The sequence below is a fragment of the Paralichthys olivaceus genome, chromosome 7, assembly GCF_024713975.1.
Source record: "Paralichthys olivaceus isolate ysfri-2021 chromosome 7, ASM2471397v2, whole genome shotgun sequence".
Classification (NCBI taxonomy): Eukaryota; Metazoa; Chordata; class Actinopteri; order Pleuronectiformes; family Paralichthyidae; genus Paralichthys; species Paralichthys olivaceus.
This window is the reverse complement of record NC_091099.1, coordinates 14034839-14059092: the sequence shown is the minus strand read 5'-3', so window position 1 is coordinate 14059092 and position 24254 is coordinate 14034839. Positions and strand designations below refer to the sequence as shown.

The following is a 24254-nucleotide window of genomic DNA, read 5'->3' as shown; positions in this document are numbered from 1 at the left end:
AATTCAACATTTTTGAAATGAAGAAATGAAGAGGGAGTGTTTAAGGTTCCGCACTTGTTCCTCAGACTTTCAAAAGCCGCTTCATCACAAAATAAATAAGAACAGAACAGAACAGATACTTTATTGATCCCTCAAGGGGAAATTCGTTTTACACTCGTTTTTGTACATGCATTTTTTCACCCTGAAACACAATCCCACACACACAAAGGGCTCACAGACATGCAAATGTGGAGAGAGATGGTGGAGTGATGGGCAGCCCCGGAGAAGTGCCTTGCGAGCAATTGATGGGTTCAGTGCCTTGCTCAAGGGCACCTCAGCAGTGCCCAGGAGGTGGACTGGCACCTCTTCAGCTACCAGTCCAACTTCCAATATATAATATATATAATGTTGGTCCAGGTGTGTTGGTTTTTATGTGTCTTTTGTTTGTCTGTCCAGTTGTTATGGGTTTCCAAGTGTTATAGTTTTAATGCTTATTTTGTTTCCAGTTGTTAAGGTTTTTAGGTTTTGTGGTTTCCCAGGTGTGTTGTTTTTTTGTTTGTCCAAATGTCCTGCTTTTCCATGTGTAGTAGTATTAAATATGTTTTTTTCCAGGTGTTATAGATTTACAGGTAGTGTGTTTTGTCCCTGGTGTTTTTAGAGGGTTTTTCTTTGTTTTCCATGTGTGTTGGTCTTCAGTTGTTTAAGTTTTCCAAGTGTTTTTTTTTTTTTTTTTCAGGTGTGTTGGTCTTCTTGCTGTTTTGGTTTACCATGTGTTATAGATTTCCAGGTAGTATGTTTGTCCCTGGTCTTTTGGTTTTCCATGTGTGTTGGTCTTTCAGGGGTTTTGGTTTTCCGGTTGTTATAGTTTTTAAATGTTTTTTTTCCCCCTCCCAGATATTATAGATTTCCAGGTGGTATATTTGTCAAAGTGTGTTTGGTCAGGAGCCTCCCTGTTTTCATTCACTGGCATCAGACGCTCCTTGCAAGCAGACACTGTGATGTTCGGGGACACAGACAGTGGCTGTTCGCTCCTGGACTCCTTTCAGGATCACTTGCTGAATGCTGCTGCTGACCGCAGTCCACGTTCATTGTTCAGTCTCCACTCGGACCAACTGGTCCTGCGAGTTATTCTCTGGGCAGGTGTGTGGTGTAGCCTTTCACATATCGAGCTGGCAGCGCAGAGGATCAGGAGGGACCAGCACTGCTGCTGCTCAGGCTGCTGCACGGACACTGCGTCTCTTTGGGGACAAACCTGTTTTTTGTTTCTCCTCCTCACTTCAAGCCAAAGTCTTCGGGCACAGCCATGAGGTCGGTGATCGCCTGTCTGCTGCTCGTCCTCTGCTCTGCGAGATTTATTGTGGGTAAACCAGCCTCGTCGCCCTCCTGTCCGAGCGGACGGTTCATGCTGAAGAGCCAGTGTGTCCTCTGTCATCCCACCTGCTCCGAGTGCGTCGGACATGAGCTGTTTGAATGTACTACCTGTGGAGTTGGTGAGCATTATTTTACACACACACACACACACACACACTTTCAACCCTAAATGCATGGCCGTGCATACATAGCCTGCACCCCCTCGAGTAAATTGTAGCTTATGATGGATATTTTAATCATAGGGGCTCATAATATAATATAATGCTTTTGATAGGGTTTCAAAAATGTGTTTTTGTTTAGTTTCCAGCAACAAATAAATCAGCAAGGCTTTACAACATTTTTATCCTCATACGATGGATTTCATGTGTCTGTCTCTTCATTTATGGCCACTGGCTGATCTAATGTCCCCTTTGATGGCAGATTAAAACAAAACCCTGTCAAATATTCTTTAATCCATTTGAAAGGGAGGTGGAGTTTTTCCTTTCAAAGCAACACTGTACTGGAAGAAAAGTTGTTTAAAGGCTTTAAAATGAGAGGAGTGGCATTCAGCTCTGGTTTATCATTTACTCTTAAACAATCATGAGTGCAGCCTCTAGAACTTGTTGATTTTTTTTTTTTTTGGGTCACAGGGGCACCTTTTGAAATCAAGGTGTGATCATTTTCTCCCGTGTAATCTGATCACGTCAGAATGGGGCCTTTGTTAATCTGAGGGAAAAAGGGAAAAAATATCCCCTCGGGCTGGAAGTATTACTGTTGCAGTTCACTGGGCTCAACCCATGGAACCTGTAAGTCCCTTTTTCTCTCTGTCCCTCACCCACACATCCCTTTCTTTTTGACTGAGCCACAGACATTCATTTTTGCTGATTCTTATTCAATGTACACTGCTGTTGAGATTTCTGTGCAGAGTGTGTGATCCTGGTGTGTGTACCTGTTCAATGTCCTGTGTGAAGGCACATAAAAAAAGATCTGCACCCTATTCCTCATGCTCTGTGTTGTGTTGTCATATAAAATCCACAGTTATCTGTATGTGCTGTTAAAGGTTTCTTCCCTGTCTCACACATCTTCTGAGTGGATGAGACAATGCTGCAACTCATCGGCTTCCAGAGGTGCCTCAGGTGCCACAGCTAGGCTAGGGACAAGTGGCACTATATTAATCACCAGGACCAACACAAGCCCCTGTCTCTGCCCACAGCTCTGATCCATCATCTGCCTCTGACTGCCCTTGTTTACATTATTTGGAGCATCATCAGTCGGTGATCTCACATGGCGAGGTTGTCATCTACAGGCCCTGCAGTCAACACGCTGGACCGCAGCCATCAGTTAATGATGCTGTTCATGAGTTTGACATGCACTCGTTTTGCCACAATTTCAGTTTTTTCCGTCAAGGACGCACGATCAGTAAAATGTTGTATGAATACTCATAATTGTTATAATTGTGCTGATCCACATCTCTGCAATATGTGTCTTTACTTTGGGCCCTGAACTTTCACACTGCGGACAGCAGGCTCTTTTATCTTTTCTCCATCCCATGTAATCATCAAGCTCTACCTCACTATTTATTAAGAGAAGCTCATTGATTTTCAGTTTTATAAAAGCATTGCAGGAGTTCCACATGGTCAATGGCATCCTAATCAGAGGAGAAAATGAACAGGCTGTATGGTAACAAGTCCTCTGTGCCCCCCTCTTCCTCCTCCTCCTCAGATGAAGATGGACAGGAACGTTTCCTCCACCAAGGTCGCTGTCGAACACATTGCCCCCGGGGACTCTATCCTGACAGGGGTCACTATGCCTGCCTGCCCTGCATCACCAATTGTGAACTCTGCACAGATGGCAACATATGTGCCAAATGCCGGGAAAACTACAAACTCCAGAATGGGGTCTGCCAAACGGCATCCTGTAACACGGGTAAATCTAAAACAGAGTTTCTGACTATAGGCTGTAAATTGAGAGACACTCAGGCTCTTTATGGTGGATCTCGTGTGTTTCAGGGCAGGTGCAGGACCCTGATACAGGAGAGTGCATTGACTGTGAGATGGGCTGTAAAACGTGTTCCACAGGTACGTTTCATATAACTCCTGTATCAGACTAACATCACTGCACAGTGAGGGGAATCAACAATGTATGTCAAAACCTCAGTGAAAAAATTATGCACATTGCTGTTTTTTTGTTTCACCATGAATTTTAATTAATCACCTTTTCTCATTTGCACACAGACGACCCTGAGATCTGCAGCAGCTGTCTTGAAGGTTACTTCCTGTGAGTTTCTTGCTTTATTATTCTGTCTTCCCCTATCGACTGCCGTATTATCAAATGTATTCTCAGGTATTCATTTAGAAACCTAACATTTAGTAATGAGGCTGCAGAAAGCAGCTTCACTTATTCTGATTAATCTTTCTGTCAAAATGCCAATTGCAGTTTTCCTGAACCTATATTGTCCTACCGTGCACAACAAAATGCTTGTTTTGTCTGAACAATGCTCCAAACCCAACAACATTGAAGTTACAATCACAGAAGATTAAGACATTCAGCAAAACAAACATGCAGTATCTGTGATTTGGCATTTTTGCTTAAAAAATTACTTGCAATTAACAATCATCAAATATGTTGCAGATGAATTGCCGGTCAATTGAGTGATAGTGTCTATTTAATTCAATAGAATGAATAAAGTTTGATTTATTCAATACATTTTTTTCAGCGGTTTTAATTTATGGACATTAAATATGCTGCCAGGACACAATTAACCTCAAAGTGACCTTGTAATTTTCTGTTATTTTTTTCATTGCCATTGTCTTGGTAGATAAAGAGTTGGGTAATACAATATGCAGTTTGTGGAATAATACCACCAATTGCACAGCAGCATTTGGTATGTTATTCTCCACACTGCAAGGAGCCACATTTCACCTGTATCCCTGTTTATGCCGGCTTATCGCTTAGACCCAGTGTGTAAAGCCGGCTGCAGAGCAAGAACAGACCTCCAATTGTGCTCCCACTCCCTTGAGTTAGGGCTGAGAGGTATTGTGTGATTCAGGTTACCCTCAATTTTGAGTCATACCCTGTTACCTGAGCCCTGGTTTGAGCACAGACCAGTGGGCTGCCTCACAGAGATACTGAGCGGAGTGTGATCCATGTTGTATGTGAGGAGGAGAGAGAAAGAAGAGAGCGAGTATAAGTGGAATGCCACACAGCGAACAGAAGTGTAATTATATAGGGTGCGTGGTCTTGACTTCTCTGCCTGCTCTCTGAATCACAGCAGAGGAGGGGTTGAAGGAAAATACACCACTTCACTGCTTGTCCATCAGTGCAGTGAAATAAGCTGCTTTCAGACATTCACTCAACTCAGGGATCCTCCGGACATTTACACACACACACAATGCATGACTGTGCATAGCCTGCACCCCCTCAAGTAAATTGTTAGTTATGATGGATATTTTAATCACACATGCCTCCAGAGGGGCTGTATGTGTGAACCCAAATATCTAAGTGAGCGCCTCTGGACTTTCTGGAGACTTTCTGTTGATGACATTTTTAACATGTGACAGTTGCAAAAATAAAAAAACCCCAAAAAGAATACAAATACCTCAGGATTCATAAGTGGCACCATACACGTAGAAGACATCAACATAGATGTCAAGAGAGTTTTTGGGGATGAGGGCCAACACTGGTGTCAATGTGCTGTTTTCAAAAACAAGATTTTAAAGATGTGGAGGGACAGGTAGTCTCAATCATTTCTGTGGCTGCAGTGCTCTTTTCAACCTCCACTAGAGGCAAACACCAATAAAAGAGATCCGATGCGGAGCACGGGCTGATCATTAACTGCAGGAAGAGCCTCACTGTGATAGATCTTGATAGTTTTCAGCACTTGCAGAAATTCTGCTCCTTGAGGTTGAAAAATGTTAACATGAGAAAGCACTGGCATAACTGTGAATGGACTCGGCCAGTGTTACTCTGGCATAGAACACTGCCTTTTGAAAAGAGTCACAGCATGATGGATGCTTGGTATTTATTGACATTTAGCTCCCTCTCCAAGGAGCTAGGTTCAGCTAAATCAAAAATAAATTGCTGTGATTCATTCTCAATATGGCTCATACCAAGCGTTCTTAAGTAAAGGCACATTTTCACCTCTTCATAGCAAATTCAAGGATTAAAGGCTCCAAACAAAAGTTGCTTTGGAAATGCTGATGTGCTTCCCTGGAATGGATCATCTGATATTTGCACAGAGCGATTCTTAAACATCCCGCAGATTCTTAAGTTGTGTAGTGTTGCCAGGCCAGCTGCTATTGTGAGTGAGTTGATGGATGCTGTGTGGCGCCTCCAGCTGCGCCTGCTCAAACAACCACCACATCCTAGCACCAAATCCACGGCAACGCAGGCGGAGGGGCAGATCAGGTTCTCTCATATAGAAAGACGGCAGAGGAGGCAGCATAGGGTGTTGGACTGTGTCATTTAGGAGCTTATGGCTGTTCAGCCTGTTTTGTTTAAAGTGTTAAAAGTTGAGGTCATTCTTGCTTTAATGTTTTATGTGTGACATCTTTGCAACTCAATATCTCAGCTGCTTTAGGCTAGATTATTTTTTGTCAGCTCTTGTTTAATAGCTCAGTTAACCCTAAAAGCCTGTTACGGCAGGTTAAATCTCCCCCATGCCTCTGGGCTACAAATACAACACCAATTAACTTTCTGCCTTAAGAGGAGCACAGAAGTGTGATAAGCTGAAAGAAAAGCAGTTTGTTATGTCTGTTTGCCGTCCTTACTGATGATTGATTAAGTGCACTTTTAAGCAATGAAGCCAACAATACGGACACATTGCATGTTGGGATTGCCTCTTGCATGTCTGTTTGTTTTCATCCATTTGGGCAGAAGATTCATTCAGCAACACCATCCTTCAAGCATCATGCAATGTTTTACTTTGAAATAGTAGATTAGGTTGATGGTTCACTGACCTGCAACAGGGAGAATGATGCACTTATCACTTCTTGCTGTATGTAACTTTCGTGAGCAGGTATGATCTGTGTGACATCCGGAGAAGGTCCGCACAATGGCATCCAGACTTTCTCCGATATTTGCCTTTCACACATGAATGGGATCTTGAAAGCAGCTTGATGGCTTTAAATGCCAGAATCAGTCCCAGCGTTTATCTTTGATATTCAGCAAGGAAACCTTTAAAATACTAAAAATTCTGAGTTTGGTATATTTGATTCAGCATGCAGCTCTTCTGATTCAGGAAGACAGGAATCATCAGAGCCAACAGAATAAATTACCACTTGTGGCTGCAGAGGTCGCTGTTGCTCAGTAAAAGCTACATAGCATTCCTATAAATCACAGTAGGAGCTTTGTTCTGGATGATAACCAAATAAAAAAGTTATTTGTTTTTGTTAACTGTGTTGTCCAGCTTGAGTCCACACCTTACTAGAATTTCTCACTCTCACAGACCTAGTTCTGCCTGAACGATTTGCAAATGGAAAATAGATCAATCAATCAATCTATATTTATAAAGAAGAATCAGTTAAAATGCAACTAAAAGTGCCTTATATATATATATATATATATATATATATATATATAATAACACTTAAACATAAATAAAAATATATCCAGCTCCTCTGAGCTCCTCTTGGAAGCTGTTCCAGTGACTTGGGGAACGGTCTTGGCTTTTGTTTTGAATTAGACCTTTGCTTTTTCAGTTTCAGACACCAGTGTCGCAGACACTGTCCCCAGAGCACCTATGAGGACTGGGGCAGGGGCGAGTGTTTATCCTGCCCAGCTCTGTGCACAGATTGCAGGAGCAACACACGCTGCCTTGCCTGCCAGCCTGGTTACTTCCTCCACGGTAACATAATAGTCACTTCTTCATATATATATTACAACCATATCACAGGGTTCAGATGGCCAATGTTTTTTCTGTTGAATATACTCTAACAAAATGAGTTTGCATTTAAAGTAATTTTAGTGATGGTATTCTGGGTCAGCAAATCCATAAGATGAGGTATGCACATCTTTGGTTTATGTTAACAAGGAATGAGTAGTGTTGCTAGTCAGATTAGTCAGTGAGATAGGCTTCAATTCAAGTGTTTATTGTCATTGAACAGCTGTACAACAAAACGTATGTGCAACTCCTCTCAGTGGTACAAAAAGACAATTAAGAAAAACATAAAAATAGTTAAAAGAAAACAAAGATCTAAGATCGACCAACAATTCATCATGTAAAAAACAGTTGTTAATAAAGAGATATTGCATAGATAAGATAAATTAGTATAGTACTTGCACCAGGATAATATAATATTATTACACATTACCAGTGATACTGCACAGACCTGAGCTCAGTTCACAGTTCTACTGTGAATTCAGTTCTTTTATAGCAGATGGATAAAAACTATTCAAGAATCTGGAGGTGCAGCTCTTAATACACCTGTAGCACCTCCCTTCTGGGTGTGAGGAGTCCTGGGTTATGTTTGTGGCCCAACGCTGGCATCAGACTCTGTATATGTTGGTGAGAGCAGGTAGTTGAGTGTTGTTGATGTTCTGTGCTGATGTAATCACTCTCTGTAGAGCTAATATGTCACAGAGAGTGAGATCCTCGCAGGGTAAACAGGAGAGATGGATGAAGAGGAAATCAGATATTTTCTTAAACCACTTAGAAATACAGGTTGAAAAGATTAATAAGTAATAAATTATATATTTTCTTCCATATAGTGTCTGCTGGGTTTTCCAAGAATACTATTTGATGAATCAATTTGTACAAGGAAAATAATTTACTCTGTGTACTGCTCTGCCCTGTCAGGAGGTGAGTGCATCAAACAGTGTCCACAGCAAACCTTCAGTGACTCCAGTGGGTGGCGCTGTCAGCCTTGCCAAAGCTCATGCCAGACATGCTATGGACCCCGATCAACAGACTGTGAGCTATGTATTGGTGGGAACCCTTCTCTGCACGGGCAGTGCCCTCTGGTTAACTGCCCATTGGGACAGTACTTTGACGGTATGAGGAACAACCTTTTTAAGCTTTTGTTGAATTATCTAAAAAAAAACAGTTTTTATAAAATGTACAGGCTTGTGAGTGGCCTACACTCCGGAGCAGGTCAAGTTGGAGATGAGAGATCAAGCAGTATAAAAGCACAGCCCAATCATCACTCAATTCCACTGAAACACAACAGCAACTTTCTTAAAGGATCCTGTGGAGCAAAAAAAAAATGATGAGGATCCTGTGGAACTGGATGTGGACGACAAGCATCTTCAGAAACCGACTCAATTATTTTTGCCAACTCCAATGAGTAACTTTATTAAAGATATAGATTCTCATAGGAGGGAACGATAAACCTCTGTTAACTGCTGGAGCTGAATATAACCAACCTGACACTAAGAGCAATGTGCTCACAGTAACACTGAACACATTGATCGACATTTCTTTACTTGTGGGAGTTACTGATATTGATTTACTGGGTGTGTTAGCAGCAGGATAACCAGATATAGTTTTATACTTTTATTCTTCCCTTTAAGTAGGTTTATCCTATGAAATGTAATATGTATTTGGAATAGGGGATAGATATTTTACAGATTTACTTTTGACAGCTTCCCTCACTGAGACTTGAACAGCCCTCACCAAATGACACTACACTGTAGCGCGGTGCACACTCTCCCTAAACAGTTGACTTACCGAAATGATAACCACCTTCATGTGACTGCTTACCCTGATTGTGATTGTTGGCTTAAGTTCAACCGGATATCAGAAAGATATCCTGGGTATGTTGAACTTGCTTCGTATTACGGCCCCAGTTCTTCATGTGGCATTTGTCACCACACTGAGTGGAGAGCAGGAGACAAGCTCAAGTCAAAAAACAAAAATGTCTTTTTATTAAGGCTGAGTAAGATCTACAGGAATGCAGCTCCAACAAGCAATGTACAAAATAAGTCCAGTAATCAACATGCAGAGAAACTCACAGGAAGCTGACAAATGGAGACTTGCATACACAAGGGAGGCAGGGAGAATTGAACACAGGTGAAAAACATCAGGAACAGGGGCAGACAATCATAAGGGCGAGGAAACGGGACAAAGGCAGGAAATAAAGTTAGAGACACACAAGAAACAACTTTTCAAAATTAAACAGGAAACAGAGAACTCAGTGTAGAATAACCAAACAGAACCCAAATCCAAAACCAGAGGGAAAAAGACAGATCAGAACAGGTGACACAGAACAAGTGGTTCCACATCTTTCTTAGACTCTTCATTGAAGATCATGCTTGATTTGAAACATATAGTGCCTTTGCATGGAACATTTTCTGCCTGCAGTTCTTGTACAAATCCAAACTCTCTGGATGGCCAGCATCTCTGGGGTTTGAATTTTTTAATATTCTATTTTTTAAGAAATTTAAAAAGATATATTTCATTGCATTTATGTTTGGCCACAGCAACTCAGAGGGTCATAGAAATCACAGGAAGAATTCAAAGGATAGATAGAAATTTCCATTACAAATGATACTTACTGGCTTGCTTGAGCTTAAAAACTTGTGTTCATGATTATTCAAATTAAGAACAAAACCTTTGAAATTCCTTTTCAATAATGTGAAAAAAGTAGTTTAAACAACTTCATTTTAAAGAGTAATCCACTTAAAAATATGTTTTTACTGTCACAATTCTTAAGTAAGTATAGTTAAAAATACCTTTGATTGCAGAGGAAAAGATAATTCCCCTAACTCAATGTTGATCGTTGGTTAAAGGTAATTTCTTTATAAGTTTTCCTAACTCAAAAAAGATTGATGCAATCTGTTGCGTTTCTTTTGTTGTGTCTATCTGGACAATAGTTTTTAGGACCTATAGGTTGAAGGACAATCTACTACTCTATATGTCACCCTTCCACTGTACTGCGTCACCTTCCATTCAAGAGTCGTTTTTTTGGAGCACTTTCTAAAGGCTTCTCTGACTTGAGCACCTGTTTACCCCTTTGGTGTAATGACAAATCTTCACTTTTGAATCAAAAGCACTCAGACAAGTTATCTCCAGCAGTTGAGAGGCTGGTTTAGTGTAAACTTGGAGTACAGGAAGTTGAGCCGGAGCTGACGGAGGAGCAATGCAGGCTGAGGCAGAAGATTAAAGAAAACAGAGACACAATATAGACAGTCAGGTGCTGGGTGAGGAATAATGCAAATGCCAAAACTGTAAAAGTTCAAATAAACCTATAGTCATATAGACACACCCAGCCAGACAAACACACATCGACAAACAAAGGAACAAAGACAAACCAGGGACAAAGCTGGTTAGGAATGTCACCTTATCATAGAATTTGACGTCTGTGTTAAGAAATCATCAGTATAGTCCAATCATACAGGGTCCTTATATTTATTATTAATTAATCAATTTATGGAGCACTATCAAAATTCAAAATTTCAATTAGAAAGTGCTTCACTAGGCAGCTGTTATGACAGCAAACAATATGTCATAAAATCATCAGAATTGTAAGATCAAGGAAGTCTCTAGGAGCAATTTGTTGTACAGTCAGCAGCAGTATTCACATTCATCAGGCAAAAAAATTAATAAATGAAAAGTTAATCATTAAAACATACTAAGTATCTTAATCTTAAACCTAATTAAGATAAGATATTAAAATCTCATAATATAATTTAAAAGGTCATTGGCAACTATGGACAGGAGGTGGCAAGGAACAGTGCAATGAAACACAAAAGAAGAAAAGCTTAAATGATCTCTTCATAAGTAAATAAAAAACCTCACTCTAACAACATTTTAAAAACGATGAAATATTATGGTAATTTAAAAAACCCATATTATACAACTGTAGAATTACAGAAAACAATGATTATTTTGCAAAATGATGCAGTCAGTAGTCCAGTGCAGAATTATGCTTCTTACCTAAGAAAACACTGGTGACTTCAGAATCCTCGTAAAACTGCATAACTGCATCAGTTGATGAATGAGGCCCATTGTTACTTGAGAAACTACAAAACCCCACGCAGAGTTGCAGATGTATTAAATGCATGATGGATACTGTCTTTATTATTTCACTTTCAGGGGAAAATAGTGAATGTCACACGTGTGATGCATCCTGTAAGATCTGCTTTGGTCCTCAAGCACAGGATTGTTCTTCTTGTTTCAAAGGTACAAATCTTTACTCTTGTCGGTCATGACATTTGGTTTAATCATTATTCCAGGTCTTATTGGGCATTGTGTGTGTGTGTGTGTGTGTGTGTGTGTGTGTGTGTGTGTGTGTGTGTGTGTGTGTGTGTGTGTGTGTTTGTGTGTGTGTGTCACAGGGTATTTCTTGGACCAGGACAGTTCTTGTGTTACGCAGTGTCCATCTGGCTCCTATGCAAACTCAGCATCTCAGCTGTGTCAGGACTGCTCGCCAAACTGTGAGGCCTGTATAGGCACCAGTGATAACTGCGTCAGCTGCGCCAAAGGCAGCTATAGACTTTTTCTCCACCAGGGTCGCTGCTGGTCTAATTGCCCAGAGTAAGCTGTTGTAATGATGTTTTGTAATGATGGTACTTTTTACTGTAGTTGTCTCTTTATTTCTTGTAAACTGTATCTTGCCGTCACTTGCAGAGGTTTCTTTGGGACAGCTGAGGGTTCATGTGAAGCCTGTGACAGCTCCTGTCTGACATGTGATGGGATCAAGTCACAGTGTCTGTCCTGTGCTGATGGCTACTACTTAGGCAGCGGTATGTGTAGACTTAACTGCTCACTGCGGACGTACCCTGCGGATGATGGAACATGCAGACGCTGTCCACCGCACTGTGACGTTTGCTCAGATGACAGAACCTGTTTCAGTGAGTTGTCATCTTAAAATATCCTTAATTATCCTTAATTTTAAAATATATTCGGATCAAATCCTCAAATCTCTTGTTACCTGTCCTCCATATCATTTTAGAATGCAGTTTCCTCTACTTGATGCTGAATGGTGTGTGTAAAGCTAGTTGTCCCATGGGCTACTATGAGGATATGGAGGAGGGCCGGTGCGGTCAGTGCCATCCTACCTGTGCCAGCTGTTCAGGGCCCTTGGCAGATGACTGTGAGACCTGCTCAACATTTAGCCCAAAACTCTACAAGGGTGCTTGCTCCAAGGTCTGCCTCACTGGTACTTACTATGAAACTGAAGCTTTGGAATGTCAAGGTGAGCCACAACAGTGTCACTTCTGTGTGTTTAAAATGATCACTATCTACCTTTAAAGGTTCAGTGTGTAGAATTTTGTGATATCTAGTAGTGAAGTTGCATGTTGCAGCTGAACACCCCTCACCTCCCCCTCCCCCTCCAAACACTCAAGAGAACCTGTGGCAGCCTTTAGTTGTCATAGACACTCAAAAAGTGTTTAGTTTGTCCAGTCTGGGCTACTGTAAAAAACATGGCGGCCAGAGAAGACCTGCTCCAGATGTTAATATACAGTATTTAAATATAAAGGCCCAAACAACAATTTCTATAATTTTGATAAAACAAACAAGTGAAAACATTGCTAGGATTATTTTTATAATCAATTTCTGCCGATTGATCCCTGTAACATAAATCTTACACACTGAACCATTAAAACATGGCCGTGCTCACTCACACATATCTTTTGATTACGTGCAGAATGCCACCAGACTTGTATGAGCTGCTCCGGCCCAGATGCAAACCAGTGCACACAGTGCGAGAAGGGACTTGTGTTGGATCCAAACACACTGTTGTGTGGCGTGACAGGCGACACAGACTGCCCACCAGGGACCTACCTGCATGATAACCAGTTCACCTGCATGGGTTGCCACCAACACTGCTACTCTTGTGCAGGGCCAGACAACTATGAATGCCAGACATGTCTCGTCCCCAAATACCTACACAGTGAGCTTTGCAGATCTCCATACTATGATAACAGTCTTATAATTATCTCGATGTATGTATGGTATTTGAGACGGAATATGGAATATTTCCTTGTATTTGAAAACATCATTTTTATTTTATCACAGGGCTGCAACATGTGAAAATCTGATTCCTCTCGGAATCCACTGTAGATTTTTCAGACTTGTGTTTGCAGTTGATGGACCTTGAGAACTGGCTAATGAATGATGGCTTTTTTGAGAATGATGGCTTCTGTATCTGTGTGCTGCTTTCCAGACAGGACCTGTGTGAGCGAGTGTCCGGCTGGTTCATACAACACAAGGCAGGAAGCTGATGGACAGGAGCTTGGATTCTGTTTGCCTTGTGAACATGTTTGTTCCACCTGCACTGGGGCATCAGCCAGAGATTGTGTAACTTGTTCTCCGGGACACCTGCGGCTCCTTCATCTCTGTGTCACTCATTGTCCCACAGGGTGATGACTTTTATGATTAACAATTACCCATTCCCCTTATAAATGGTTTTCACACCCCATTCACTGAATCAAAACCAACTTCTCTGCTTCTCCATAATTTTTCTCAGCAGCAGAGAAATGTTTTCTGGAACTATTGTGGCATGATCTAGTTTTGGCATTAATATCAGAGGTGACAGATTTATGGTTGGTTGATAGATCGATAGACAATTTTACATAATAAACGATTCCAAAAAGACATGTATTTATGTTTTTTCAGAAGATAATATTCCCTTTCTTTTCAAGTTCTATTTATTTTGTTGTATTGTGCTTTTTTTTATTTATAGGGTGAAATGGAGTTTTTTTTACAATTTTCAGTTCACCTTATAAATCACATTAAATCTACAAGAATTAAAAAAATGTTGTATGTGTCTGACGTGTTAATACTCAGAAATTGATGCATTTGTTCAGGTATTACAAAGACGGATCCCACTGTGAGAAATGTGACCAGTCCTGTGAGCTGTGTACAGGACCAGGGCCCAATTCCTGCAGAGCATGTCCACCTCCTCTCCTGGAGCTGCAAGGCACCAAGCTGTGTGTTGAGAGCTGCCCTCACCACTTCTATCAGCTCCATGACATGTGCAAACAGTGCCACATGAGCTGTCAGACCTGCATGGGTACATATAAAGGATATTTAGACCTGGCCAAGTAGAAATTTGTCAACAAGAGAAATTTGTCAACAAGAGCAATTTGTGTTACAATTTACATAAGTTGACACTCTATACTTACTGTATATGTGTATTTGCAGATGCCTCACCTCAGAGCTGCCTGACGTGTGACTGGGGCAGCACTCTTAAGGATAAAGTCTGCTATCCACGTTGTGAGGAGGGACGATACTTTTCAGATGAGGTGCAGTCTGAGCTACGAGTCATGTACCATATATTGTTTATTATAATTATTATAACAAAATCTGTGTGTTTCCCTCTAATCAAACCAAATCGCAAAATAACATGCATTAATTTCACCATGGAAAAAAGAGTAAATGCTAAAACAAACAAAAACTGGCTATCCCTGGTTGTTTTTCAGCTTATAATGAATATTTGATGCCATTGAGAAATACTTAAGATCAGATATCAAATCTTTCAGGTGCAGTCAGTGCCTGACTAATATCTAACCCAATGCTCTTTTTCAATCCAGGAAACCTGTGAGCCATGTGACAGCTCATGTTGGCATTGTACTGGCCCCGGAACAGACCAGTGTCTGACTTGTCACCGTGATTCTGCTCTTCACGCTGTGGAGAGCCGCTGTGCCCGCTGCTGTCAGGCTGGAGGGAATGACACTGATTGCTGTGTTTGTGACAGTCGCTCAGGTAGAGTTCTGCCCATCATAAGAAACACAGGATTCTTTGGATACAATTTGCTTAAGCTGTTTTTTCTTTCTAGCTCTGTGTGTGGAGGCCCCCCAACCCAAGTCAGGAGATGACCAGAGAGCAGGTGTGAATATGTCCTCCAGACCTCTGAATCACACCTCAGTCGCCTTACCTATTTCCCTGTTGCTGGCTCTGGCGTTGGCTCTGGCCGTTTTTGCCCTGGTCAGAGCTCACTCTTGGAAAAGGCTTTGCTGGGGCCAGAGCTACGAAAGACTGAGCGGCACTGCCAGTGTCAACATGCCCCACGGTGTACCTGAGCCAGACAGTGGTGATGAGGTAGACGTGGTGTACACCAGCAGAGGTGGATCAGTCTATCGACGCTACAGCTTCATCCATGAGCAGGACACTGATGCAGACCAGGATGTGGATGAGAGCACTTGTCTCAACCAATCTTAAATACATCCAAACTGGAACTGACAGTAAGTGAGGAATGTATTGTGAAGCACACAAATACAAACATTGACAGGTGAATTGAAAATAGTTAGTTAATCCTTAGATGAGAATGTGGTGGTATGTTTCTTCTGTTATTCTGGTGTTCATCCTACAAAGTGCCTGGGTCTTTATTATACACATTCTTAGATGAGGCATTTGTGACTGAGGAAAAGAGATATAAATACATATATTTGTGTATACAGTATGTGTGTACATGGCTTCCTTTTTTACTTTGATATTTATTTGTGAAACAGTGGACGGATGATGTAACTTAAACAACTAAAATCTGTACGACTTGTACATACAAATATAAATGAAATAAAGTCCAACTAATGCGCTCAGTTAAACTTGACTTGTTGCTATTGTGATGTTCTGATTTAGCTCGGACCCCAAAGCAGAGACTTAATACAGGTGTGGATAAATATAAGAGTTTATTGCTCAAAAAGAAGAAACAAGGGGCAGGGAGTGGAGGCAGAGAGCTGGCTGGCTTTTGACTGAAAACCAGTATTTAACAGGTAAAGCAACTAAGGAACTAAATGGGATTATCTGGCAGAGCAGGAGAGTCAAGACCATAATTTCATTGGGAGGTTGATGAGTTGAGCAAGAGCATGTGTGCCTTGTCTTCTGCAGAGAACGATAAGCCAGCCACGCCCCCTGCCACACACATGCCATGCAGGATAAGGATCAGAAAAGGAAGGTGGAGAGAGAACAAAGAGAACTTGCAACAAAACCTTATCAAATCATCATAGCTGTATTCCTTTGACAACTTTAATTGACACACCTAGAGTAAACAGGACTTGGCAGTGTTTGCTGTCATTCCTCTTACAAGCCAGTGTCATTTGTTCGGTCAATAACCTGCAGTGAAGACAGCATCAGCTGTGATCTAAGGAGATGGCTTCTTTAAGGTTGACGCGTCACATGGGCCTTATGTTAAGGAACCTTTGTCTCATCTTTATGGGTATGTTCCTTTCATTTGTCTTTTGGGAAGCTGGCTCTGGCAGGTGGTCATCGGCTGATCTTGTAATACCACAGCAGTTCTATACGGACCTGCCCGTCTGCTTAGCCATCATCAGTGGAGACACAGAGGGGAAGAGGAGAAAATTAAAAGAGCTTTTGGCATCTAGGACGAAGCACAACCTGTTGTCTGCGGATTTCTACCTTAATGTGACAAAGGACTGTCCAGCTTACAAAAAAAAGAGAGGTTTCATTACAGTGCCTTTCAGTGAAGAGGAGAATGATTTTCCCATTGCCTACTCCATGGTGATCCATGAGAAAATTGAAATGTTTGAGCGACTTCTTCGAGCACTTTATGCACCTCAGAACATCTACTGTGTGCACGTGGACCAAAAGTCCTCCAAAGATTTCCGGGAGGCCGTGCAGGCTATTGTTGCCTGTTTCCCCAATGTGTTTATAGCTAGTAAATCAGAGAGTGTGATTTATGCCTCATGGTCCCGTGTGCAGGCAGATCTGAACTGCATGACAGATCTGTTGAAGTCACCCGTAAAGTGGAGGTACCTGCTCAACACATGTGGGACCGACTTCCCGATAAAAACCAATGGAGAGATGGTTAAAGTACTCAAGATTCTAAATGGAAGAAACAGTATGGAGACTGAGGCGGCCAATGACTACAAGAAAGGCCGTTGGCAGTATCATCACAATGTTGCAGACGGTGTCATCAGGACAGATGTGATGAAAAGTCCTCCACCGATTAGCAGCCCGATGTTCACAGGGAATGCCTATGTTGTGGTCTCAAGAGCCTTTGTGACACATGTGATGCAGGACACAGAGGTTCAGAAACTCCTGGAGTGGGTGAAGGACACATACAGCCCTGACGAGCACTTGTGGGCCACTCTACAGAGGATGCCCTCTGTACCCGGATCAACGCCTGCCAACAACAAGTATGATGTAACAGACATGCAGGCCTTCGCTCGTGTGGTGAAGTGGGGCTATTTGGCAGGTGATGTAAAAAATGGAGCTCCGTATCCTCATTGCACTGGTGTTTACAGACGCTCCGTTTGTGTGTATGGAGCTGGTGACCTCCAGTGGCTGCTGAGTCAAAAACACCTTCTTGCAAATAAGTTTGATGTTGAGGTTGACGAGATTGCGATCAGATGTTTGGAGACAGTATTGCGTTTCAGAGCTTCAGGTCTTGACCCACTGCTAACAGATGAATCTTCTACCATTTTGTAATATTAATGATCATTAAAATGTATAATATTAAAGCATTGTCATTAAGAAATGGCCTAGTATAAAATCATCAAGGGTCTTCTACTGGGTTGTCTTAAAAGATTCTGCTCCTGTTGTATTTTCAAAATATTACTTATTGTGATGGGATGTTAACTTTATGAATATATATTTTCAACTTGGTCAAAGTGCACCACACTGCTCATTGTGTTTAGTGAATGAAAATGTGTTTATAAAGTTTTTCAAAATGGGTGGTTCAGATTTGCAAGATGTGCCTAAGCAGATGAACTGTGTTCAAAGTTTTGCCAGCTGTGTGATTGATTCGATAAAGTTGTTTTGCCAGTTGACTCCCAGTCAAACCACATTCACTGCTTCACTGAAGTGAAACAACAGAAACACTTGCGGGAAATTATGTAGAACAAAGTCACACCTCTAACACATGCAGGAACAAGTAATTACCAAGTCATATGAAAATCAGAGCAGTCACAAAAATATATTAATTTCTCTCCTTTGTCACCTTTTGAATATAAATATATTGTGGTGTCTGAAATGCTATGTGTAGTCCTCCCCATAAAAGAAACGTATAATATATATTTAAATGTAATAAAGCAGAGCATGCATCAACCATTTGTAACAAGAGTGCCTTAAATAAAGTGTAGATACAACAGTAACTAGGGAACACTAATACACTAAGTTGGACATGATTCTCCGGCAGGAAGTAAAAAGGATTAAAACCATTTCAGACAGCATGTGGGGAAAATGCTGAAGACCAAGCTGCTTGACACAGAAATTCAGCAATAAGTTCCACATGTAACAGGCAGCACAGTTTCAAAAAGGCACTTTCCTGACGTTCGGATTTAAGTCTCCAGTCATGTCGACCAGAACAAAAACCTAAGAGTGGCTGTGGAACCAAACATTTTTCATCGCTCTCGAAGTGTCAACAGGGGGGTCACTCTGGAACAGCAGCAGCAGCAATCTCCACTTTGCCGTGCATGTCCTGGTCGATCCTGCAGACAGAGTCAACAGATCATCAGATGTCTGCGTCGCTGGGATGCACCATGTCAAACAGGTTTAAGATCATGTATCATCACAGTGACAACAGGCTACTACACTTCCCACAAACACTTTTTATACAATCACATCCTTAAATAAGGGCATTACAGTTCAACCCTTACAAAGGGAGTTCTTCCTCTGTAAGAGAACATTTCTGTAAACATCTCATTTTTTTTGACTGACCAGAGATAATTCTTGAACACATAATAAATAAAATAAAAGTCTGTTTTTCATTCTGAACAACCTTTATTTTTACTTTAAATTAAAACACAAGTGGGTGTTACAAACCATTGTATCATTTGTTTTATTATGATATTCTCATTTCTCTTGAAACCTTTCAAGAGAAATGCAGTTTTCATTATCTGCAGAGCGCACTGCAAACCAAATGGTAATTTTCATACTAACAAGTGTAATTTTTCGTACAGACCTGTAAACTATGGAATGTAATCTATTTTTTTGAATTAGATTAAACCTTTTTGGCTTAAAAATGTCCCTTTTTGTGGATAGTGTAAGTTCATAGACTATATACGTAAAGGTGAAAGACATGTCACCACTTCTTCCTTAGATTAAGCTAAAATATCTCACAAATGGGTGTGGTCAACTTGCACTTTTGACATCATTTGGAGTCAGACTCTGTGCGGTAGTGATCGTAGTGTGGACCCACAGTATCAAGATCCCACTGATACAAGTCACTCTCAGATGTCAATCTATGTTTACCCCATGTTTATATCATCAAATAAAACCAAGCTAACTGCAACAAATTGGCATTTGACACAGACTTTTTAGTTTGGGTTCATGTCCCATTAACTGACATGGAGTAGGCAGGGTTTATGACCTATACTGGGAGATCCTTAGTCCATGCGAATCAGTTTCCTCACAGCATTTCCTCCAACACGACCGTGTCGACTTTGTTGTAATCCTTCTGATCTGAGTTGTTTTGTGATCACTATATTGTTAGATTATCTTCTGTTTAAAAGTCTGTGAATAATATTCTGAAAAGAGCAGCCCTGTAGCTGTAGGGGTAAGATCCCTGTATTTTCTTTACTTTTGGTTGAAATAGGTAAGTTAGTTGAAATGTTTTGCTTGTTGTTTTGGCTGTGCTCTTCCTCGTGCCTTTTCTGCCTGATTTATAAAATAAATCACTTTTGTTTTGGACTGCAAATCTGCCGTGGCACTGGTCATCCTTGGGAGTGGGGAAAGAGGGGAGCCAACTTATGTTATGCTCAGGTTTCTCCTGGGCCGGGCGTAACAACTGAAGTTTGAGACACTGAGACACTTGTGTGGAGTTTTCTGTCCCTGCCAGTGTTTGTTTTCTGTCCCTTCGTTGCACTTCTTCTTACCACATCCCATATGCCTGCCAATCTGCCTGAAATGTATGTTTTCCTTTCCGGGTCTGACTTTCCTTTTCTTTCTCTTCCAGCTTCTCTCTAAGCTGTTGTAGCTGCCTCACCCTGAAACTTCTCCTAGCTGGAACATTTTTTTTAATACCCTGCCTGAGTCCTGAAAATTAAAGAGGCTGAATCACTAAGATGTCTTTGTGTATTTTATTCAGAGCTTCCTGCAACACAGAGTCACAGGAATGTTGATAGAGAACAGTTAGTGCAAGCATCTGTTTAGGGAAACCAAGCCTAGGTCAAACCGGTTCAGAATGGTTTATTGTGGTTGCAACTTGAAGCAAGAGTTAGTTTTTGGAGAACTAATATTCAAGTCAAGGCAAGTCAACTTTATTATCAATAATGCCATATGTGCAGGACATACAGAGAATTGAAAAAGCGTTTCCCTCTAATCCCCGGTGCAAACAGCATTAAACATGAAATATTAAATATTAAAAAAATAAGTAATTAAACGATATAAACAGGCAGTGGCAAATCTAGATGATATAGAGAGTATGAATATGGCAGATATGGCGGGATGAACAGAATGAACGGTATAAATATAAACAGAATTATCAGTGGAATATAAATATAAATATGGCAGATAAAAACAGGATTAAGAGTATAACAGTGCAAACAGTATTGTAAACAGTTGGTGTACAGCAGTTGACTGTGCACAGTGGAATTTGTTTGTAGAGTTTGTATATATACATTTATTTATTTTTTGAGTTTATAATATTGCACCACAAGTGGTTTGGAGTGTATTATTATATAATACAGAATGTTATAATTGTAATGTGTACTAAGTGTAATCTCACTGGGAGACAATTGATTATTAATTATCAAAAGATATTTTTGGTAAGACCCAGCCAGTATAAAGGAGGAGGCTCGAGGTCCCCAAGAGAGAAGTGTGATGATCTGACTGGGAAGAGTCAACTCAGGCAAACAGCAAAGGGCCAAACCCTTAAAGGGACATTGCGTAAGGCAGAGCTGAGTTTTTGTGTTTCAACCAGGTGAACTTTTCATTTAGTTTTGTAGTTTTGTTACCAGTATTATTTTTGTAGTTTCCGTTCTGTCTTTATTTTCTTTAAAAAACATCAGGGTTACGCTATAAATATTTCTGCATGGGGAACACAAGTTTCACTGAAAAAGAAAATAAATACATGTACTGCATTACTGAGCAGGAGAGTCAAGACTATAATTTCATTGGGAGGTTGATGAGTTGAGCAAGAGCATGTGTGCCTTGTCTTCTGCAGAGAACAATAAGCCAGCCACGCCCCCTGCCACACACATGCCATGCAGGATAAGGATCAGAAAAGGAAGGTGGAGAGAGAACAAAGAGAACTTGAAACAAAACCTCATCACATCATCATAGCTGTATTCCTTGGACAACTTTAATTGACACACCTAGAGTAAACAGGACTTGGCAGTGTTTGCTGTCATTCATCTTACAAGCCAGTGTCATTTGTTCGGTCAATAACCTGCAGTGAAGACAGCATCACCTGTGATCTAAGGAGATGGCTTCTTTAAGGTTGACGCGTCACATGGGCCTTATGTTAAGGAACCTTTGTCTCATCTTTATGGGTATGTTCCTTTCATTTGTCTTTTGGGAAGCTGGCTCTGGCAGGTGGTCATCGGCTGATCTTGTAATACCACAGCAGTTCTATACGGACCTGCCCGTCTGCTTAGCCATCATCAGTGGAGACACAGAGGGGAAGAGGAGAAAATTAAAAGAGCTTTTGGCATCTAGGACGAAGCACAACCTGTTGTCTGCGGATTTCTACCTTAATGTGACAAAGGACTGTCCAGCTTACAAAAAAAAGAGAGGTTTCATTACAGTGCCTTTCAGTGAAGAGGAGAATGATTTTCCCATTGCCTACTCCATGGTGATCCATGAGAAAATTGAAATGTTTGAGCGACTTCTTCGAGCACTTTATGCACCTCAGAACATCTACTGTGTGCACGTGGACCAAAAGTCCTCCAAAGATTTCCGGGAGGCCGTGCAGGCTATTGTTGCCTGTTTCCCCAATGTGTTTATAGCTAGTAAATCAGAGAGTGTGATTTATGCCTCATGGTCCCGTGTGCAGGCAGATCTGAACTGCATGACAGATCTGTTGAAGTCACCCGTAAAGTGGAGGTACCTGCTCAACACATGTGGGACCGACTTCCCGATAAAAACCAATGGAGAGATGGTTAAAGTACTCAAGATTCTAAATGGAAGAAACAGTATGGAGACTGAGGCGGCCAATGACTACAAGAAAGGCCGTTGGCAGTATCATCACAATGTTGCAGACGGTGTCATCAGGACAGATGTGATGAAAAGTCCTCCACCGATTAGCAGCCCGATGTTCACAGGGAATGCCTATGTTGTGGTCTCAAGAGCCTTTGTGACACATGTGATGCAGGACACAGAGGTTCAGAAACTCCTGGAGTGGGTGAAGGACACATACAGCCCTGACGAGCACTTGTGGGCCACTCTACAGAGGATGCCCTCTGTACCCGGATCAACGCCTGCCAACAACAAGTATGATGTAACAGACATGCAGGCCTTCGCTCGTGTGGTGAAGTGGGGCTATTTGGCAGGTGATGTAAAAAATGGAGCTCCGTATCCTCATTGCACTGGTGTTTACAGACGCTCCGTTTGTGTGTATGGAGCTGGTGACCTCCAGTGGCTGCTGAGTCAAAAACACCTTCTTGCAAATAAGTTTGATGTTGAGGTTGACGAGATTGCGATCAGATGTTTGGAGACAGTATTGCGTTTCAGAGCTTCAGGTCTTGACCCACTGCTAACAGATGAATCTTCTACCATTTTGTAATATTAATGATCATTAAAATGTATAATATTAAAGCATTGTCATTAAGAAATGGCCTAGTATAAAATCATCAAGGGTCTTCTACTGGGTTGTCTTAAAAGATTCTGCTCCTGTTGTATTTTCAAAATATTACTTATTGTGATGGGATGTTAACTTTATGAATATATATTTTCATCTCATATAGTTTTAGAATGTTCTCAGAATTAAATATGATAGACAATGTGTACAGCAAGGGTTCTTGTGTAACTTCTTTGATGCCTTTATTTAGTATTTCAGTGCTTTGTGGCACCATCTAGAGGATTCTGAGTGAAACTATGTTACCTGAAGTAATTGTGTCATTACAGTTTTTTTCTGAATTGCTAAAACACATTTTCTGGAACTTCCTCTCGTTTTCTCAGTACAGTAAACACAAACACAAAAATTCAAGCTACACTCGCAAAACCTTTGTCTTGTCTTGCAAAAATTCAAAACGATTTAATCTTTACCCAGGACCAAACACTTACATCAGATAACACAAAAAGCCAGCTAATGCATAAACACTACTCAGTAATCATTACACACTACATAAATAAATGCAAAAACACTGCACTCTGAGCATAGCAGGAAAAACAAAATACTGAAAAATGACTTGAAATATTTACTGTAGGATATGTTCACATTCCTGCACCTATGAAAACTTTTATGTAATCAGAAATATCAAGCAAAAGTAAAAAATAACCTGCACTGCACTGCTATAAGCAATGTGCATCATTAATTTTGCCTCAGCATCAAGCCTCTGGGCCGGGTCAGACCACAGGACTTTATACGTCACAGGCAATCGCCTGTCGAATCCAGCCTTGGAGAGATTTTCCTGTTTATAGGAGTTTTAGTTACACACTTTACTGGCTGAGAAATATGGTTCCATTGAGTTTAGGAAGGGGGGTGTATGATGAAAGGCAAACATTGAAAAAACTCTGTTAGTTGATTTACCATTCACATATTCTTTGACCACAGTGAAAGCACATGTCCCAAATGACAACAGAAACAGGAAGCTCTGCACACTCATGACCTCTCTGCTCATGTCAGAGCAAAGCATCCAGATCCGGTAGACCATCCAGAAACATTGATGACGTGTTGTATGATCCTAAAGTAACATGATTGGACACGCGTGTTCAATTTTGATTGGTGGTATGTTTACAATTACAAAATTGTGTTAGTTGTTAAGTTAAATTTTTGGGCCCTGTGTGTGACACCCTTGGTCAAAGTGCACCACACTGCTCATTGTGTTTAGTGAATGAAAATGTGTTTATAAAGTTTTGCAAAATGGGTGATTCAGATTTGCAAAGTGTGCCTAACCAGATGAACTGTGTTCAAAGTTTTGCC

At 41.0% G+C, this 24254-nt stretch overlaps 3 protein-coding genes across 3 annotated transcripts; all 3 read left to right on the top strand.

Annotated features, from left to right (window-relative positions):
* Positions 1-632: 632 nt before the first annotated feature.
* Positions 633-16375, top strand: LOC109624188 (proprotein convertase subtilisin/kexin type 5). Its single transcript, XM_069528974.1, has 16 exons — positions 633-1469; positions 3052-3255; positions 3339-3407; positions 3564-3606; positions 7029-7174; positions 8126-8320; positions 11363-11449; positions 11605-11803; positions 11897-12120; positions 12222-12464; positions 12918-13163; positions 13437-13632; positions 14080-14285; positions 14417-14517; positions 14806-14977; positions 15051-16375. Exons 1-16 carry the CDS (start codon positions 1283-1285, stop codon positions 15431-15433), a joined length of 2901 nt encoding a protein of 966 aa, XP_069385075.1. The 5' UTR covers positions 633-1282; the 3' UTR covers positions 15434-16375.
* An 88-nt stretch (positions 16376-16463) lies between these two features.
* Positions 16464-18278, top strand: LOC109624454 (beta-1,3-galactosyl-O-glycosyl-glycoprotein beta-1,6-N-acetylglucosaminyltransferase 3). Its single transcript, XM_020079134.2, has one exon. It carries the CDS (start codon positions 16727-16729, stop codon positions 17657-17659), a length of 933 nt encoding a protein of 310 aa, XP_019934693.2. The 5' UTR covers positions 16464-16726; the 3' UTR covers positions 17660-18278.
* Positions 18279-21824: 3546 nt separating this feature from the next.
* LOC138410905 (beta-1,3-galactosyl-O-glycosyl-glycoprotein beta-1,6-N-acetylglucosaminyltransferase 3-like) lies at positions 21825-22992 on the top strand. The gene has a single exon (XM_069528973.1). It carries the CDS (start codon positions 21963-21965, stop codon positions 22893-22895), a length of 933 nt encoding a protein of 310 aa, XP_069385074.1. The 5' UTR covers positions 21825-21962; the 3' UTR covers positions 22896-22992.
* The last annotated feature ends 1262 nt before the right edge of the window (positions 22993-24254 follow it).

Coding starts and splice junctions, on each gene's coding strand:
- LOC109624188 (XM_069528974.1), top strand. CDS start 1,283: ATGAGGTCGGTGATCGCCTGTCTGCTGCTCGTCCTCTGCTCTGCGAGA. Junction 7,175..8,125: donor GCCTGGTTACTTCCTCCACG/GTAACATAATAG, acceptor CTGCCCTGTCAG/GAGGTGAGTGCATCAAACAG. Junction 8,321..11,362: donor ATTGGGACAGTACTTTGACG/GTATGAGGAACA, acceptor TTTCACTTTCAG/GGGAAAATAGTGAATGTCAC.
- LOC109624454 (XM_020079134.2), top strand. CDS start 16,727: ATGGTGATCCATGAGAAAATTGAAATGTTTGAGCGACTTCTTCGAGCA.
- LOC138410905 (XM_069528973.1), top strand. CDS start 21,963: ATGGTGATCCATGAGAAAATTGAAATGTTTGAGCGACTTCTTCGAGCA.